Consider the following 19,285-nt stretch of genomic DNA (forward strand, 5'->3'; position numbering starts at 1 on the left):
AATCAACCGCATTAATGCGAGACTTCAAGTGGGACAACCTGAGAATGGGACCTCAGCGATACAACGCTACAGCTAGCGTTAGCATGCTGTGTGGGGCCCCGCAGACAGAAGCAGTAACTTGCGCAAACAAAGAGACTTACCTGAGTTACTGTCGGGTCAGCGTCTCATTTAATGATATCCAGCTTATGTGAAGGCTGATACTACCCAACAAACACCTTGAGAAGTGGGCATTAGCTGGTTTCACTGGTTTGCTTCACGACAGTTCAATTGGGTCTGGCTAGTGTTAGCAGCTAGCTAATATTGCCTTACTTAGAGAGCAACTCGAAGCTGGCCCAGTGCGTACATTCTCCTCAGCGAGCCGCCCTCAAGTTTAACGTTGTCCCTCTCAGTTGTTTTGAGACATAAAAATATTGCCTTGTGGCACAGCCAGACTAACCGACGACGAAGACAAGCGCAAAAATGGTCCTTAACTGATGCAAATTAATGACACAACATTAAAAAAAATCCAAAATGTCCACTACATTCAGCAAGGAAATACAAAAGGCAAAACTGCGAACCACCTCCGGCACAGCGAAACCTTTTCCTCTAAAGTGTGCCGCACCCAGATGTTTTCGCTCATAATTTCCAGGTCTTTGCTCATTTACAATAGACGCAGCTCTACTGACTGGAACGAAGCTACATTGAGGCTGTGGGGCACAGCACGAAGCGGCGAGTTTCTTCTCTGCGACCTCCGCGGGTACATGGAGAAAGCTGTCCACCAGTAGTCGCCTTTCCAGCCTCACCGAGCCCCGGGGACGACGCTTTCACTATCTCACCCAGACACTGCTAGTGATTCCGCTTATCTTCCTCTGTGCATTGACTTATTGACACTGTTTTCCCTTTCAAATAGGCTACACAGGATATTCACACAGACTGCAAATGCGTATACAAACCAGACCGACAAGGGATTTTATTAAACCCATTTACATATAACGTACAAAAAATAGGTGTTTGTACGGTTTGCAGCAGCCTTCATTACTCTTGTTATGTCGTGGCGCCCTCCAGCGAAGATTTTTGCATTTCACTGGAAATTTAAATTAAATAGAATAATATGGCCTTTTTTCTGGAGATTTAAAGATAGCTCAAAGATATATCCATTAAAATAGCCAAGTGCCTTTCAAGGGTAGAATTTTCCACATAATGTTTGACGGGTGTGCTCAACGTAAAAGGCTTGAACAGTCTAACGTCTAGTGTCAACCCTCTAAACGACTTAATGAAGTTGTCAGGCCACCAAGAGTAGGTAGCTGATAAATGTAATATAATGTGGCAGCAGAAAGAAGCAGTTGAAAACAGTTTTTTGACTATATTGTAAATCTAGTAAGGGTATGTTAGCGCCTATACTTGGATACCTGTAACTTAAGCCTGCTGTTACTATTTTTGTACCCTTGACATATCTGATCACTGCATGGAAGGAAATTCTGACATGTCACAGCAGAAGTGATGGCATAAGTAATGAAATTAATGACGAGAATGTATGTTTCGAAAAAGAACTATTGTGGAAACCATATTATTCATATTCTTTAATATAAAGAAATATCCATTCTTTATTGTACGAGTGTCAAACATAGGGCCCAGGGGCCAGAAACGGCGGCAAGGACTCCAATTTGGCCTGCTGGATGGCTTTGGAAAATGTGGAGGGCTTAAATTATGGACATGAGTTCTACAGCACCATGGTCATCCACACAACACCAAAGTAATTATGTAAAAGATAAACAAATAAATGACAGAAAAGTAGTTCCCATTTTTTCAGTAACTACTATAGAAATGTTTTTTTCAATTGGTTCATAGTAAGACAAAATAAAGAGAAACAGATCATTTTCTCTGAACTAACAAAAGCTTTCTGCTTTATAATTACAGGACAGTCCTGGCAATGAGCAACCAGAACCTTTTCTGTAATTTTATAAATTTCTTACAATTTAAACCCCCCAAAATTGTGCTTGTATTTAGTATGGCACAATTTTTTCATCATGTAGAAATAAAAATGAGACAAACTGTAGAAATAAAAATGAGACAAACTGTAGAAACTGCACTTCTTGTTCATATATGAAGATATCTGATGGATTTAATGTGTAGTTGAGCTTCACTGGTCTGGCCCACTTAAGATCAAATGAAGTTGTATGTGGCCCTCGAATTAAAATGAGTTTGACATCCCTGGTTTACTGTTTTAGTAACACCTCTGCCATGACGAATTAAAAAGGCTGTAAAACACATTGAACATGTCATGACGAGGCCCTGTCGTGATGTACTGGACATTTAAACAAAGGCAGACAGAACTCTAGTATGAAATCCTGAAGATAGTAATAATACCTTATTTCTCAACTGACATTTACCTGCATCCAGATATAATATAATAATGACAAAAACAGTTAAAGATCACATCAGATTACATTGATGCTTCTTGTGAGTTAACCAGTCCTTTGCATTGGAAAAAGGCATCCTGATACGGCGCACGTCCGAGGAAGGTTTTCACCATGTCCATCCCATCCACAGAGCCTCCAGCTTCCAGTATCACTCTTCTGTACTCTTTTCCAACCTGTGTTCAGGGCATAAATGCACATATAAAGACAGTTTCAAGAAAAATAAGACATCATTAGAGTGAAATGTTCAACCAGAAAACCAACCTTTGGATTCATAATGCCTTCCTTTTTAAAACGACTGAAGAAAATGTCCATGGAGTAGACTTCGCTCCATAGATAGCTATAGTACTGACCATCATATCCTCCAGCTAAGTGGCTAAAACTGGCTGTCATGTTGGTTCCTGCAGAGAGCAGATCTTTGTTACAAATCGCTAATACAAATTCCAAAAAAGAAAAACGATAGTGTCTGTGCGCTTCATACAAAACACTGAATACAAACTACTAATGCCCAGAGTGGACTGTTTATTATAAAATGTAAATCCGCATCACTGATAGAAATTCTAATGCAATAATTTCTCAAATATATTCTAAATAGCTGAAGCTAAAGCTGACCTGGTGTAGCAGGAATACCCAGGATGTCCTGGCAGTGCTTTGCAAACACCTCAGCAGTGTCTGCACGTGGGCTGGTGTGAAGCGACTGGTCCACCTTACTAAGGACTACCTGACGTAGGTTCATAAGCCCTGAAGTGAACACATCAACAGAGACTCTTCACTTACACATAAATGTAACAGACTTTTTTGTGCAAAGTTTAGGTGTCTGACCAGTGTTAGCAACTCTGGAGGCAATCAGTTTGTCGAGCAGCTCGTCTGGGATGGAGGTACCATCTTTGTAGTGACAGGACATTCTTCTCAGAGGCTCCTTTTCCCAAACCCAGTTCTCAAGCATTTGAGACGGCACCTCCACAAAGTCTGTCTCCACCATTGTTCCGCTGAATTCTGAAAAAGCAGTCTGACGCATACACAGAAAAACTAATTTTTATTCATAAGCACACAGTATATAAATATCAATAACTTCCTGACTGAACATAGCGACTGACCTTAGAGCAGATTTCGTGCATGACATGACCAAACTCATGAAAATAGGTCTCCACTTCATGGTGTTGGAGGAGAGAAGGACAACCTTTTCTAGGCTTGGTGAAATTGGCTACCATGGCCGCAACCGGCAGCCTGCGCTTTCCATCGGGGCCTCTGCAGCCAGGCTGGAGCCCAAAGCAACCTGCGTGGCCATATTTTCCCTCCCTGGTGAAATGTCACAGTCAGGCTGAAGTCTATCACACAGATCAAGAGCTCTAGTGAATGTTAGTGAGCTCACACTTCATAAAGACATCAAACACAGGATCTTATCTTGTCTCTGAAAAAAATGACACATAATCTACCTTGGATGCAGATCCAGGTAGAACTGACCAATCTCCTCCCCTGTTTCAGTGTCCCGGGCTGAGTACAGCTTGACATTTTCATGCCACACGTCAGCCTGTTCCACCTCTGTGAATATGAGACCCAGCAGCTCCTGGTAGATACCAAACAGCCCTTCTGTCACCACATCAAGAGGGAAATACTCGATTAGTTTGTCCTTGTCCACAGCAAACTTGCGCTGCTCCACTTGATTCATGTAGTAGGGTAAGTCCCAGGCATTAATCTTCTCATCAAACTGGTAGCCCTTCATCAGGCACTCCCTCTTCTTCAGCGCAAGAATGTATTTCCTCTCTTTGATTCCCACGGGCTTCAGCGTTTCATGGAACTTGTCTGTAAAGGCAGAAAAAGAAAAACTCCTTAGTCGGAATGTGAAGCATGCAATTTTTTTGAACCTTTTGCTGTCTACTTTCTTATCTTCTTTTTAAAGCCCAAATCAAACTAACTCCCTTTGCACACTCAAAAAAAGAATATGAAAGTTGAACGTTTTTGTAGAGGAAATCTGTTCTAAATCTGCAAATGCTGAATATTCAAAATTTGTTGTTTGCATTGAAAACTATTAGTGCGGTTCTGGGTTCCTGTGTGATATTTTTTGAGTTTTGGTTCCTGTTTTGATTCTATTTATGTCATTTCTTATGTTTCCTTTCTTCTTCTTTCTGTAGTATCCCACTGCTTCCTTGTCTTTGTCTCTCTGTTAGTTCTCTTGTCTTTCTAGTTTACACTTCCTGTTTTTACTGTGGGAAAAACTTTTCTTTGTGCCTCTTGTACTTTAACCTTTTGCTTTTGTTCTGATTCTATGATTTATTCTTACTGAGCATCTCTCTGTGCATGTATACAGTCTTGTCTTTTTCCTTTGTTGGACTTGAATTTCTGTGCTTCTTGTGCTCCTTTTGTGAGCTCTGGTTTATTTCACTTTTTGAGATTAAAGACATGCTTTTAGTTGTTCAACCTGATTACAGCCACTACTAATTATAAAAAGCTGATGTTGTGTAATTTGTCATTAGTAACTGATTACATTTCACCCTGCATGTTATGTGACTGCGTGTGGAGTTGCACACCCATTCATCTGTCCTATTGAGTTTCTTTTCCTACTTTAAGGCAGTTATCAGGAGGCGGGAGAGCTCATCTTAAATGACAGGGAATGTTTGCATGTGTATGTGTGTGGCAGCGAGGTCAGATGTCAAAGAGACCATACCCAGAAAGTCAGACACGTTGCTTGCATTTTTAGCCATGTTAATCTCCAGCACATACTCAGCATGGCTACCGTAACCAAGTAAGTGTGCAACCTTCGCCCGCAGCTGTATCAACTCTTCTAAGATTGCCGTGTTTACCTGGGGGAAAAAAACGAGAGACGCAGCTCAGTTAAATCATTTAATTAAGCTTATTAAAACAGGTTTCCAGCCTGAGTTGATTCTGTGACACATTTGGTAACCAGTAGTAATATGTGGTTTCACCAAGCAGGTTCTCTGGGCTGCAACTTCAGCCCTCTCAAGACATGGGATATGCAACATTGCTTGTTTCATTAATGTGCTAAAGTGACAGCAATTGCTGATTGTATCCTTGTATGTCATTTAGACATACGAGCAGGCGACAAATTAAAGGAAAAAGCTTCCCAGTGTGGCTTGAGTAGCTACCACAACAACACCAGGGCCTGTTGTCCGCAGCTTTTTATATCACACATTTTCTCATTTCACCTGCACATGTGTATGGATCCATAGCTGTCCAACATTAATGTGACTTATAGTTATTTTTATTTTTTTTAAACTGGAGTGTTTATTGAACCTTCAGGAAACTAAAAAAATAATAATAATAAGTTTGTATCATTTTTGGTATATCCAGCATTATTGGTCATAGTATCCTTATCCTAATCAAACAAAAACCTATAAGTGACCAAAGAATCAGATTGTTAGAGGTCTTAGAAACTCATATATCAAATATGATCCGCTTGGCGTTACAGGGTTAAAATTTGGGATATAAATATTAATCATCAGCCTGCGGTTTACCTCTTTACACCTGCTGTTAAAAGCCATTTCCATCTTTCTCCTTGTTTCAGGATTATGGCACCTCTTCATCAGTGGATAGTAATGGGGATATTCCAGGGTCACTTTATACCGTCCTTCAGCCGTCTTATCCAGTCCACTGAGAAAAGTGGCAGCTAGCCCACCTGAGCAAGTATGTCACAAGAGAATCAGTGAATACGGTTAAAGCGTGGCTCTCAAGGCAGCGTTTCATGAGTTTCACGTATCAAGCTCACCTAATTCGTGCTCAGAGAAAATAAGAAATTTGCTCTCCTCGTTCAGATTCTTGTTAAACTCGATGGAGAGTTCGCTGATGAGCTTGGAAGTTCTTTTTATTTCCTTAGGAGAGAGAACACAGAGCGAAAGACATCACAGAGATTTTAATTTTTTACTATCTAATAAGATAAGCAAAGATTTACAGGCACTTTCAATGTGATTCTATTTGCTTACTTCTTCTTTTCAATTATGAAACATTGGAATTAATCTCTAAACTCCTTTAACCTGTAACTTTAACAAATGACTTCCATATTAATAATCAGATCACACATGACATTACCTCTTGTATATCTTTAGACAGGTGCAATCCTTTCCTCTGGCCCAGTGTAACAAGTCTGTCCAGGAATCTTTTTTCCTCAGCTGAAAGGTTGTCTTTCTGTTTATTCTACCAAAACACAATCATAACACTAAACATCTTCTCATACAGGTAGAATAGCAGGCATTCTGCTAAATTTATTCACCTATTTATATATTGCATGCCAGGGAGCCAGCACAGCATGAAATAACATATGGCACTGGCTGCCACTGATCAGATGAGATTACATTTCGTTTCCAGTCTAATAAGAACCAGTAGTCCTTGCGCCTCTATGATCTGTTGGCCTCTGGCTGACATGAAGTGTGAAAATAGTTTAAGATTTTCATAAATGCAGCCAATCCTCACACATTAGCCTTTTATGATTAAGACTGCTTTAACACGTCATTATCTGTGTGGCCTCATAAAGGTATCAGTTTTTACAAAAGTCCTCACTTTACTTGAAGTGAATGTGGCTCGAGTCGTACCTGCAAGGCAGTGATTCGTTTGAACACATCTTCCCGCATGTTTATCTCCACGTCCAACTCAGACAGTCTCTTTTCAGCTTCGGTGCTCGCTGATCGAAGCTCCTTAGAAGGACAAACATACTGAGGGAAGGCAAGAACGTGGCGTGATGCTAAGGGAGCAAAGCAAACAAAAACAGCGACGGTGAACGTTACAAAAATAACAGAATAATAAAAAACAACAGCTAAAAGCCTTTGTATTCCTTCCTAATGAAGACAAAAAATAGAAGAGAATAGCTACATTAGATTTCTGATGATGGTACACAAGGGCGTAAATTATTCCAATATCAATTAATTTTTTTAAAAATGTGTAAACACATATACACGCCAGAGTGACGTAGTAGCTCATCAGGGTCATGATCAATCACAGTTTGCATGTTACTGCCTGTAAAACCACAAGCGTGACCTTGACTTTGAGCACAGATTGGGTGAAGCTCTATTAGCTGATCATTGCATGTAACTTTGATTAAATTACGATAAATACTATTGGAGGAGTAATCATTCATGTGAGCTATGGATGGATGGATGGATGCCTCACCATGTTATAAACTCATCAGCCCTTGGATAGGAAATGTCACTAATTAGTTAGGAAGTGTAACAGGAAGACACCACTTGACTCCACACCACAGTCTGCTCAGGTGTGATGCTACTCTTATGCTGCAGACAGTGCTAGGAGTAATGTAAGCAAAGAAACTGCTGCAAGAACTAAAGAATTTTCACATGTGCAGCATAACTCTCTGTGATAGTATAGCTTACTGATGTTATTAACATATAGTTAGCTTGTGTATACTCATTAGCGGGATTCAAACATTGTTGGGTTTGTTGGTTTCATGGAATTGTAAACCAGAATACACCAGCACACTTACATGCATAATCCATCTTAGCATTAGCCAAGGTCATCAGGGTGTTTTCAACAGAGACATTTTCTATATTTAGGGATCCAACGTCGTCATAGACCTTCTTTACTCTGGCAATTAAGCTGTCTGTCATAGTCCTGATCTCATCTGGAGACAGGTTCCACCTCAGTGTGTTCCTCACATGCCCTGCCTGAGAGCAGTCTCTGGCAGACAGCACTGACCCACTAGCGATGGTCATTCTCAGGAGAGGTTTACAGACCCTGTAAAAAAATTGGACCTTTTAATACCCACCGCCCCCCAAAACGAACAATATTTTCTGTTGCTCCATAGTCAAGAAACCGATCAGCTCGAATAGGTGGTATTAATGTAAGCACAATCTTCATGGACACACTCGATACACTTCTTTCCATGCTATAACCGGTAATGTTTTTCCCTCGTGGTTCATCCATCAGTGTAGAGTTTCATGCCATGGCAGTGCGAGCGGAAGCCTTTCAAACGAAGTTCATAAAAGCGTGGAATAACTGTCAAGCAGCCAAAACGTACAAAAACAGCTCAGTTATCCTTAAAGTGCCAATAAGCAGGAGTTGTCACTTTGTCACTTTAAATTATTTTTAATTGTGGACAGGTGTCCGTGGAAGCGGAACACACTGCAATTAGCAATTTAAAGTTGTTGAACGTAGTTCACCAATCTGTCACACATACGTAATAAACAACCACAATTTAGTGGACTAGTCCATAGTGGACTATGTTTAGCATACCTGAAATGTGCTCGGCAAACTATAGCTGTTAGCAGATACATGCCAGCAGTATCATGCGATTTCTTTCAGCAAAAAAAAAAAAAAATACATAAAAATAAAATTAACCCGTTTCTTCCTGCCTTACTATGGCTCAGTCCCTGTAGTTGCAGCAAAGACCGGTATCTCTCCCCGTTTCTCGCGTGGGAACCGCTTCTTATTTCCGTTGTTAACGCGCAGGCGCAGAGGAGGAAGACGCGATCGATCCGACTTGAGCCCTCCTCATGACGCGGTAGCAGCAGACAGCTGGATAAGACCTCAGGTAGGTGGGCGGGAGGGGGGACACACACTGAACAGCATCCTTTAATAGAGTGTTATTTTTAAAATGACTTCGTGTTGTTTGTAGGGCTCCGAGGATGACCTCTGTTTCCTCTCCTCCTCCTGTTTTCCTGTCTTGTTTTGTTTTTTTGGTAAAGGGTTGTGATTGTTTTAGCCAGCATCACACAAGCAGCGCGCGAGCCTTGTTTGTCCGGACCGTCAGGGTGTAGGTTTCCTTAAAAGACAAACACCTGCCAGCGCCACTGGCTAAATTATAATTTTATTTTAGCAATGCATTTATTTAAAATAAACGTATAAAGTCAGTGCAGTGAATGAAAACACCCATTATGCTATTACATCACAGCTTCTGCATCACTGCATTTACGTGTGTCAACACACACGAAGGGAGGAGTAGCTGTGCTAGCTAGACTCAAATGAACATAACGCTTGGTTTCAGCACGTGACAGACGTATGAGGCAATAGTGTTTGTGTCTGTAGCATCCCTCACTGTGATTCTGTGGCCATGTTTTTTTTGCCCCAGTTTCCCCACACACTTTTTGCCTCAGTCCGACTTAGAAAAATCAAGCAGTAACTAGCCTTCTGAGGGGCAAGGCTTTTTTTTGTTATAGGCAATAAAATGACAAGAAACTGCAGATCGCCAGTATCAGTTGTAGTGCAACTTTGTAGCTGTAGAGATTTACTATCAAAATGCAATGCAGTCATTTGATATTCTCCTTCACTGCTACAGAGTCCTTAACAAATGCAAGATAACTACTGGCACCTAAAAAATAACCTGGGATAGTCGAGCCCAGGTTTATAATTAGGTCATAACTACTATCTCAGCCTCTTCTAAACCTGAAAATATAAAACGTAATGTATTGCTGAATAAAAAATGAAATGCATATATTAAAAGCACCAAAAATGTGCTCCCTAAGCCAGCTTCTTTGTTTTGAAGTAGTGCCCATTTTAATAGAGTCACACTGATACTGAATTTTTGCATAACAATGCCCGTATTGATTTTTAGGGTTAAAAAATATTCAATAATATAAACATGTAACTTGTAAATCAGAAATTAAACTGGAAAAAGGAACAGGTCATTCTTTATTAACCTTTATTAAATATTCTACATTTTTTATATACTTGTGGCAGAACAGCATAATTCAATAAAATTGTCTGATTGCTATATCAGCCAGGAAATACAGTCTTGAAAAACTTTTCACTGGACTGTATGCACTCTAGTGAAAAACTACATGCTTGTAGAACCACCTTAATGTATAACTTTGTCACTCTCTCACATTGCTATGGAGGATTTTTGGCTCAACAAATCAAATAAAAAACAAGCCAAAATCATCAGCCCACCACCAGACAGTTGGTAAAAAGTGTTTGTGCTCATTTTAAATTCAACACTCTGGTCTTGTCTGTCCAAAGGACATTGTCCCAGAAGACTTGTGGGTTGTTCACATGCAAGTTTGCAAACTAGAGAGAAGAAGATTTCTCATGGCAAGCCTTCCAAAACATTTTAGTCTTTTTCTAAGTGTACTGTCATAAAATTAAACATTTAAAATGCTTACTGAGCCCTGTAGAGTGTGAGATGTAGCTCTTGGGTATTTTGCCATTTTTCTAAGCATTGCATGGTCTGACCTTGAGGTGAACACACACCTAAATGCTCCAAACCAGCAAGCTGCAAAAGTTAATCAAGTGCATTTGATAACCCGCATTTGCCTGCTGCTTACCTTTATAATTCCTATGGAAGCAGTAGGTGTGTACTTCAGAGGACTGCATAGAGTCTGTGTCCGAGTTTGATTAAATAAGCACAATTACAGTATTTTATACTGACTTAGTTATAGTTAAGCATTATAGTTAAGCATTATTTAAGCATGTGTTTGTTACTTTTATTATGAAATGGCACCTCGTGAATTAGTAATTCAGTCACCATTGAGTGGTTTCCTTTCCATTTGATTCCAAACCCCTTCTTGTCCCTACCAGTTTCTAGGTAAAAATGGCTGTGGAAAAGCGCCTGGCATTCTCTATTGTGCAGTTCCTACGAGATCAAACACATTGTGGTACTTTGAATTCTGATGAGCAGGAAAGCCTCGAAGGTAGGTCGACTCACTGCACTTATGCCTTAGAAAGTGTCTGTGCAAACACTGGGCACTCTGCCTTGTCTCGTCCATTTCAGAGTTCTGAATCTGCACAAACTGTACATACATCATGTCCCTTTTCTTGATAGTAAGCTAAGAACTGTCACGGTAGTAAGAAAACATGACCAAAATCAGGGTTTGATAAGCAGTGCTGTTGAAAAGAATTATTCAAATGACTTGCTCTGAGCGTAGAGCCAAGTTCTGACTCAACATGATTATCCAGTTAACACAAAACTACTCTGTCATATGTTGGCTGATTCTCCAATGCAGTTGCTATACAGTGCTTGGAGACCACCTTCAAGATCAGCTCCAGTGACTGTCATCTTTCAGTGCCACAGTCACTTAGAGAGATATTCCTCAATGCCCTGCTCAAGGTGGGTAGTGCATGCTTTACAGTATTGTAAAATACACAGTACAATTATGACGACTTAATTACACCAGTGCTTTTTTTGTGTCCAGTCAGAATGTCCTGTGTGTTTATTCACTGACTCTTTTATTTTACATTTGCACAGAATGACAATCTAACCATACCAGAGAGCTCCCCATCTCCTGAAGACATCGAACGAGCAGAGCTGCTTAAGAATGAAGGTAATCTTGAAACACTTCACATCTAATTACATTAGGTTCATAAATAAATATGGTGAGCTTCTACATTATTATTATTATTATGCATGTTTTGCATCAGCTCTGATGCGCTTCATAGTGGACATGTATGCATTACCTTATTTTGTATTATTATTACTTAATTTATGATTTCCTATTATTGCTGTTTTGTTGATCATATTAAACATGGACAAAGTTTGAAATAATCCCTAAACTTCTACCTTTCTGTGTCTGTTCTTGCTTTTTGTAAATTCATCCCCCACAGGGTTTGGAATGTTTTATTGAATTGTGCTGTCAAATTGCTGTGGGTGGGGAACACACTGATTACATTTATCATCACTGGAGGCACCATGATTAGTTTCAATTCCATTTGTCACGATGTAAATGATTATGTAGCAGTGCAAGTTCAGTTGATGTTTCTCAAGTGCATTTGAATCTAATTTTGTCTTATTTTCCTCATTATCTATCATATATATACTGTTAAAGTGATGGATACTCATATTAAAAAGGCCCCATTGAGCCAAAAGCTCAGGCTTCATTCTGAACACTCTATTTCAGACAGTTTTTTTTCTGCTCTTGGCTTCATATGTCCTGCTCACAGAAGTAACTCACTTCAGAACTCTTTTGTTACTAGTGGCAACCACCCAGACGAAACCTGCTTTTATTCATTAAAATCTTTTGTGAAAGTGACGCAAAATTTATTGTGCTATTTAAATAAATTCAGACAGAGGAGGTGACCAATATTTGTAATTTTAATATATGATTTGCACCTGCATATAATAAAATAGTGTAGATATAAAAGCTGGTGGATCAGTTGAAGAGCTTATAACTCTGAAACATCTGAAGCTTGGTTAAAGTAGTATCCTTACATATTGTTAGTGTTACTTTAAAACACCCTCAGCCTGTGATCTAAATGTGGGGAGCATGTGCTTGGTTGACCTTTGCCGCTAGGGTGTGTGTGTCCTGGCACCCTGGTTGTGCTTTTCGGTGTCCTTCCTGGGGTTTGGGTCTGTTCGCTGTCTTTCGGCTCCCTCAGTGCAGTGGGATCCTATTCCTGGCTGTCCATGCTGCCCGGGTGGGACTGGAATGTGCTGTCTGGCCTCTGTTGGGTCTTAGTGAGGGCTTCAGACACTGGTGGAGGCCTTCCTGCATGTTTCTGTGTCGACATGTTGGCGTCCACTGCCACTCTGTCTTTGCTGTTGGTTGTAGCAACTTGGGGTTTCTGGGTGGGTGTGTATGGGTGTTTGCTCTTTAAAGACTCGGGTGGCCTTGATGGGAGTAGACGTGTTCTGTTGTTTCTGCTCGTTTCTCTGTCCTTGCTTGAGTGTTTAGTTTCTGGGTTTTATTCTGGTGGTTGGATGTTGGAGAGGATTGTGCATGCATGTTCACAAGTTTAAAAAAAAAAGGTGGAGGGAGTGTTTAGATTTCTGAACCTGTAGCTGGTGGCACATAAAACATGTCAATTTGCTTTCACCTACAAGATTTAAAAACCTGCCAATGCTTTTCTGAAGCCCAAGAAAAGAAAAAAAGACACCTTATATTATAATTTATCACCCTAAAGCTGAATTGTCATCCTATTTTTCCATAAGATTGACTGAATCGGTCATGAGCTTTATGTTAACTTTGTTGTTATAACTACACACTTTGTTTCTTTAGGAAACAATCACATGAAGGAGGAGAACTACAGGAGTGCAGTGGAGTGCTACACAAAGGCAATTGATCTGGACCTAAGAAATGCTGTGTACTACTGCAACAGGTATTTACTGAACTGATATTTTACGCTGTTACTGATCTGAACTTAATTTTGTCCTTGAATCGTGATTTGTAGATTTGTATATAATGGCAGACAGTAGATAAACAAAGCAGAGCCGAGTGTGATGTAATGCTTGAACTGTTCGAGAAAGTGCTTGCTGACCGATTCCCTCCCTCTTTCATTACCCACCTGAACACAAACATTACACAGTGCTCTGAATTTATTACTTGCAGGGCTGCAGCTCACAGTAAGCTGGGGAATTATACCGAAGCAACTAGTGACTGTGAGAGAGCCATTGGGATTGATCCGACCTACAGCAAAGCATATGGGAGGATGGGGTTGGGTCATTTACTATTAACAAGTCATTTTAAATAAACTGTAGCTCTCTCCATAATATTTTCCAAAAATAACTACTCACTCTTTCCTCTGTGGTTTCAGGTTGGCTTTGACAGCTATGAACAAGTATCCAGAGGCAATTACGTACTTCAAGAAAGCTTTGGTATTGGACCCCGAGAATGACACGTACAAATCCAACCTGAAAATCGCAGAGCAGAAGCAGAAAGAAGCAACCAGCCCTGTGAGTAGAAACAAGCCTCTTGCTTTTAATCCTCTCCACACGTGTAGCGTAATGTAATTGTGGTTAATGTTCATATTTTCTTATTGGACTGTCGTTTACACATCTCTGCCACAGATAGCAGCCGGACTGGGATTTGACATGGCTAGTTTAATCAACAACCCAGCCTTCATCAGCATGGTAAGAGCACGAGTTCTAACAGGCACAGCTTCCATTCAGGAGCCTCAGGATTGTTTTTATTTTTTACTGGATTAGTCCCAAGAGTGATAGTTAGCCTGTTAAACAACCACAGTAATTGTCTAGCAGAAATGAGAGCCTGACAACCCGAGCTCATTAAATTATGACACATGGGAGCGTGCGTTTGGCCGAGAATGTTTTTTCCGAGCACGCCAGGATTTTATTGCAGCATCAAGGACAAGACACATCTAAATCCGATAGCTGTGTATGCGCATTCAGGCCCCACAGCGCTAGATGGTAGATTGTTCTTCTGACAAAATTGCCAGTGTGACAAAAAATAAATTGCCCTTTTATTACGTACGCGAGAAACACATCAAGAATTCATGTTGATTTCTCTTTGCAGGCTGCCAGCGTGATGCAGAACCAGCAGGTACAACAGCTGTAAGTCGAACTTTATGCATTTACTTCAGCATTCAATTGTTGTTTCCAAATATGAGTCCCACCGTGAACTGACTAACTGTGTCACTGTGCTCAGCATGTCAGGAATGATGTCTAATGCAGTGGGAGGCCCTGCAGCAGGAGTAGGAGGGCTCTCAGACATTTCCAGCTTGATTGAAGCGTAAGTACACTGAATGGAAAAATTAAAAGCATTGCTTAATTACACCATTATTTAGTTGAGCTAAATGACCTTTTTATATGTACTATTTATGCTGAAAGATGTGGCAGTTTCTTTGTAAAGTCTTTATATTGCATCTCGCTGTAGAGTAATGCGCTGTACAGTTCCCCAGATAAACCATATCAACTTGACACATTCAACAAACCAGATAAAACGTGTTTATTTGTCAGCTGTAGAGAGGATTTAAGGAGAACCTGTTACCTTTGAGTGGTTTTTGTGCCAGCTACTGTAGCTACTGATATTGATCTGACTCTTGGCAAGGCACAGCTGGGCAGTAAATTCCCCAAATTGTACCAAGATTTATTTCAACATTTCTGAAACAATACTTGCAGTTTTTACAATATTGGTTGTAATATTTTATCCCTGTTGCCTTGTCTGGAGGTGCAAACCCACTCTGGGGTGTTAAAGTACCTGTTTGCAGATTCTGAATGATTGAAAGAATTTTAAAGCAGGGACAGAAGGCACAGCTGTTAGAGTTGCTACAATCTAACTGATGTGATATTTTCATGTTACAGAATCCTAAACAGACATCACTCATTAACTGGAAACTCAGCATCAAAAAGCTGCACTGCAGTACTGTGCAAAAGCCTCGAGCCATGCCTAATTTCTTTATATTTCGCTTCCAACGAGCCAGACTTTCTTGTAATTTTTAAATTGGTCTTGAGCAGTAGTTCTCCTGAAGGTCTTTGGCTGTGTTTTCACTCATTTTTCACTCAACATAATACTATAGTACAATAGTATAATACTATTACTATATAGTGTTATAAGGCAGCATGGTGGTGGTTAGCACTGGTGCCGCACAGCAAGAAGGTCCTGAGTTCAATTCCACCATCACTCTTTCTGTGTGGAGTTTGCATGTTCTCCCCGTGTTTGCGTGGGTTCTCCCTGGGTACTCCGGCTTCCTCCCACAGTCCAAAGACATGCAGTTTGTGGGGATAGGTTAACTGATTAATCTAAATTGCCCATAGGCGTGAATGTGAGAGCAAATGGTTGTCTGTGTCTCTATGTGTTAGCCCTGCGACAGACTGGCGACCTGTCCAAGGTGTACCCCGCCTCTCGCCCTATGACAGCTAGGATAGGCTCCCGTGACCCTGAAAAGGATAAGCAGAAGTAAATGGATGGATGGATAGTATTATATATACTATTTTATACTATATATAATACTATATATAGTATATACTATATACATATAAGGGAAAAAGGGAGAAAGCAAAGCATCGGTGGAAACAGGTCATATGAAGAGAAGAATAGAGATTTAAAATTTTTGGTTGACATCACTGTGCTTTACAGCCATCTGTAAAACATGCGAGACTCTGTCATGCTATGGGGATGCATTTCAGCCTGTGGCATTGAGGATCTTGTCAAATTCATGGAATTATGACTGCAGAAATGTATGGTCAAATTTTGATCCACCATGCTTATCAATCTGGAAAGCACCCGTTTGATCCCAAACTCATTGCCAGTGCAGTGAAAGTGTACCTGCATAGAAAAACACACAATGGATTGCTCTCACCAGAGCCTGAACCTTAAGACTATTGTAGCTGTCTGGTATTATCTTGAAAGAGAGTGCAACAAAAGGCAGCCAAAATTCAAAGAAAAGCCTTGGTTGTCCTTCAAGAAGCCTGGAGACCAATTCCTAAAGACTACTTAGAAAAAAGACTTAGTGTGCAATACACATATTGGTACAATATCGTACATATTGTAAAGAGACATGACTGGGCAACAGGCATTATTTTTTTTGTATGTTAAGAACAGAACAATTCGTCGTGCTGTTCCTGTTCTCGTTGAAAAAAATTCAGCAAAGTTATCTTTCTCTCAGGGGACAACAGTTTGCCCAGCAGATCCAGCAGCAGAACCCAGAGCTCATTGAACAGCTGAGGAACCACATCCGGAGCCGTTCCTTTAGCGGCAGCGCCGAGGAGCACTCATGATCTAGTCAGGTATTTTCTTTAAAAAAAATGTTCTATTCATGTTCTATTTAGGTATTTATTTAATATTTCAAAATCAAACCTGTAGCTAACTAAAAAAAAACAAACTTGGATCATATTTGTATTATTAACATTTAATGTTTTTATTTCAGGTTCATGATTTTTTTGTTTTTCCAAGGAAGGGCATCCATATGGCGCGATCACAATCTCTACACCCATTTCTTAAAGTCAGGCCCCCGGCATAGCTGGAATAAAGAGACAAGGATGGGGTTTTAGGCACTTTACTGTGACTAAAGGCTCTGGAGTGGAGATATGAGAGCCTGGAGATTGGACCATGAAGTGAAGCATCTCACACATTTAGGGCAAAACATGTAAACACTAACCATAAAAAAGAGCCACGAATGCATTCAGCCTACCGACAGAATATGAGTAACTATTTTCTTCAGAACTTCTTTCCGTCCTTCAGAGATCATGTTTTCTGTGTGCTGAAATGACCGCCCTCTTCATGTTGTGATTTTAGGGGTTCCTTCTGTCAAGTCATGATAAATGGAGGGTTTGAGAGGAATGTACTTTTACAGCATTGTGGGGAACACTTCAGCTTTCCCTCATAATAATACACATCGGGTTTATATTATTTGTTTAGTATTATTTTTGTAGACAGAATGCACTGTACTTATTTATTGGGTGATAAACACCGTTCGTTCCTGAGACTCACATCAGTGGTTTTCAGTGATTACTACTTAACTTAATTAAGACAACAGTCTAATTGTATACCAGTGTTTGCAGCCTGCATTATGTTGTTACAGCACTTTAGCTAAAATGAACATCCTAACTTTAAGCCTATTTCATTTCTGATTAACTACTTACAGCATATTCATATTGTTCAGTTTGCATGCTGTTGAATCTGATATTTGAGATCAGATGCTTTATGGAAACACAGGTATGCTAAGGCAGCACATTGTTTTGTCGAAACCATATAAATAATAAATGTCTTGAAACGAAGCTACTCGCATGCGCCTTTATGTCATTATTATATGAAAAAAATCATTGTTTACTGTCAGTGAACCGCTTTTTTATTACATGGCTAATTCACCCATTCACACACACATATTTATACAAGTGCAAATTTTCAGTGCCTGAGCACTTTTTTCACAAAACATTCACACACCCAACTTGTAACTCAGGGTTCTGTGTCTTGCCCAAGGATGCTTCAAGATCAAGTCTTTTGAACTTGTGGGATACTGATCGGGTCAGTTAAGTTAGCAGAGGAGGTTGTTAATGTGTTTCAGCTGCTTTGGTGTGAATGAAATGAACAACAAGTGCACTAGAGGGGCAACAGTGAGACAGTCCCCAAAACAGAAATGGTTTTACAGGCGGAGTTTTTTCACCAGTTTTGCATTTCGCTAGGGTCAGTGTCATGACTGCTAGCATAAGGGGATACCTGGAGACTACAGGTAGTCCAACTCCTCCAGGATGCCACATCAGTATGTGCCACTGCTAGAAAAATTGCTGCATGCAAGAGCAGGCAGTTATTAGGAAAGCCGTACAGGGCTGTAGAAGGTCCTTAACCCTTAAGCAGGATCGGTATCTGCTCCTTTGTGCTAGGAGGAACAGGATGAGTACTGCTATAGCCTTGGGCTCATTTTCCACACTATGCTTTTTGGTGTTACACGTTTTCTTCTTTGCAGAGGGTTTTCTCTTACTTTAGTTGTGTGACCAAAAATGTTCTCCCCGATCACAATCCACGCAAAAGCAAGTGTTTTGCAAGACCTTGTGCTATTGACATAAACAGCTGAGTCGTATTCACGTTGATACAGAACAGACTTTGATGCCGTGGCCGTTCAGTGTCAGTGAAATCACGTCAGGCAAGGAAATTAAAGATGAAGACGCACTTCAAATCAGCTGTTATTCTGACCAAAGACCATACCAATTTGATCTGCTTCACATAATTTCAAATTAAGTTGTCATTTTGAGCTCAATAAACTGTTCACTGACACAGAACTTTAGTTTTTGCACGCAAACACAAGATTTTGGATGAACCACCACTTTTCAAGTTATCCATAGTCATAAATACCAGAACATAAAGACCTGGACACAGTTTAATAGTCTTTATTAGGAACACGAGAACTTCAACAAGAATTTGGAGTTGGTAAGCGAAAGTAGGATTATTTACAGGGGCCAGACTGAGGACTCTTTGGTAAAGGAGACCCCACTGTGAGTGAGACCTGTAACAGGAAAGTATAGTGATCGAAAAAATGAAGGGAACTTTTTAATCAGAGTACAGCATCGAGTCAGTTGAACTTGTGGGATACTGATGTGGTCAGTTAAGTAAGAGAGGGGGTTGTTAACAAGGTTCAGCTACTTTGGTGTAATGTAAAGTAACAGTAGCGGAACTAGAGGGGCAAAAATGAGAAACCCCCAAAAACAGGAATGTTTTTTTTCCTCCTCATCTTTTCTGACTGTTTTTTTTTTTTTTTTTAACTAGTTTTGCATTTTGCTAGGAACAGTGTCATCACTGGTAGCGTGAGGGGATACCTGGACCCTACAG

At 40.2% G+C, this 19,285-nt stretch overlaps 3 protein-coding genes across 8 annotated transcripts in view; 1 reads left to right on the top strand and 2 right to left on the bottom strand.

Annotated features, from left to right (window-relative positions):
- erbin (erbb2 interacting protein) overlaps positions 1 to 806 on the bottom strand; it is a 47,166-nt gene extending 46,360 nt beyond the window's left edge. The window contains exon 1 of one of the 3 annotated variants that reach the window (XM_005454480.4): positions 141 to 806. The gene's annotated coding sequence lies outside the window, so the exon portion shown is untranslated. The remainder of the gene's footprint in view (positions 1 to 140) is intronic. The other 2 variants (XM_005454479.4, XM_005454481.4) reach the window with 2 other exon arrangements.
- On the bottom strand, positions 481 to 8,829 carry nln (neurolysin (metallopeptidase M3 family)). Of its 4 annotated transcripts, none has more exons than XM_005454477.4 (14): positions 8,592 to 8,748; positions 8,182 to 8,354; positions 7,843 to 8,095; positions 6,941 to 7,089; positions 6,441 to 6,545; positions 6,121 to 6,223; positions 5,870 to 6,030; positions 5,062 to 5,197; positions 3,833 to 4,199; positions 3,494 to 3,695; positions 3,219 to 3,405; positions 3,009 to 3,137; positions 2,661 to 2,797; positions 481 to 2,572 (listed from the first exon to the last, which is right to left on the bottom strand). In XM_005454477.4, the coding sequence occupies exons 3-14, from the start codon at positions 8,069 to 8,071 to the stop codon at positions 2,423 to 2,425; spliced, it is 2,055 nt and encodes a 684-aa protein (XP_005454534.1). In that variant the 5' UTR covers positions 8,072 to 8,095; positions 8,182 to 8,354; positions 8,592 to 8,748; the 3' UTR covers positions 481 to 2,422. The 4 variants fall into 4 exon arrangements, with proteins under 4 accessions (XP_005454534.1, XP_025764845.1, XP_003449663.1 ...); XM_025909060.1 differs by having other exon boundaries at positions 8,182 to 8,321; positions 8,592 to 8,737; XM_003449615.5 differs by lacking the exon at positions 8,182 to 8,354 and having other exon boundaries at positions 7,843 to 8,093; positions 8,716 to 8,829.
- Positions 8,789 to 17,739, top strand: sgtb (small glutamine rich tetratricopeptide repeat co-chaperone beta). The gene is made up of 12 exons (XM_003449646.5): positions 8,789 to 8,889; positions 10,872 to 10,984; positions 11,297 to 11,400; positions 11,539 to 11,614; positions 13,286 to 13,385; positions 13,616 to 13,720; positions 13,821 to 13,959; positions 14,074 to 14,136; positions 14,537 to 14,574; positions 14,669 to 14,752; positions 16,629 to 16,749; positions 16,890 to 17,739. The coding sequence occupies exons 2-11, from the start codon at positions 10,885 to 10,887 to the stop codon at positions 16,738 to 16,740; spliced, it is 921 nt and encodes a 306-aa protein (XP_003449694.1). The 5' UTR covers positions 8,789 to 8,889; positions 10,872 to 10,884; the 3' UTR covers positions 16,741 to 16,749; positions 16,890 to 17,739.
- The last annotated feature ends 1,546 nt before the right edge of the window (positions 17,740 to 19,285 follow it).

Source organism: Oreochromis niloticus, linkage group LG7 (assembly GCF_001858045.2).
Source record: "Oreochromis niloticus isolate F11D_XX linkage group LG7, O_niloticus_UMD_NMBU, whole genome shotgun sequence".
In the NCBI taxonomy this organism is placed as follows: domain Eukaryota; kingdom Metazoa; phylum Chordata; class Actinopteri; order Cichliformes; family Cichlidae; genus Oreochromis; species Oreochromis niloticus.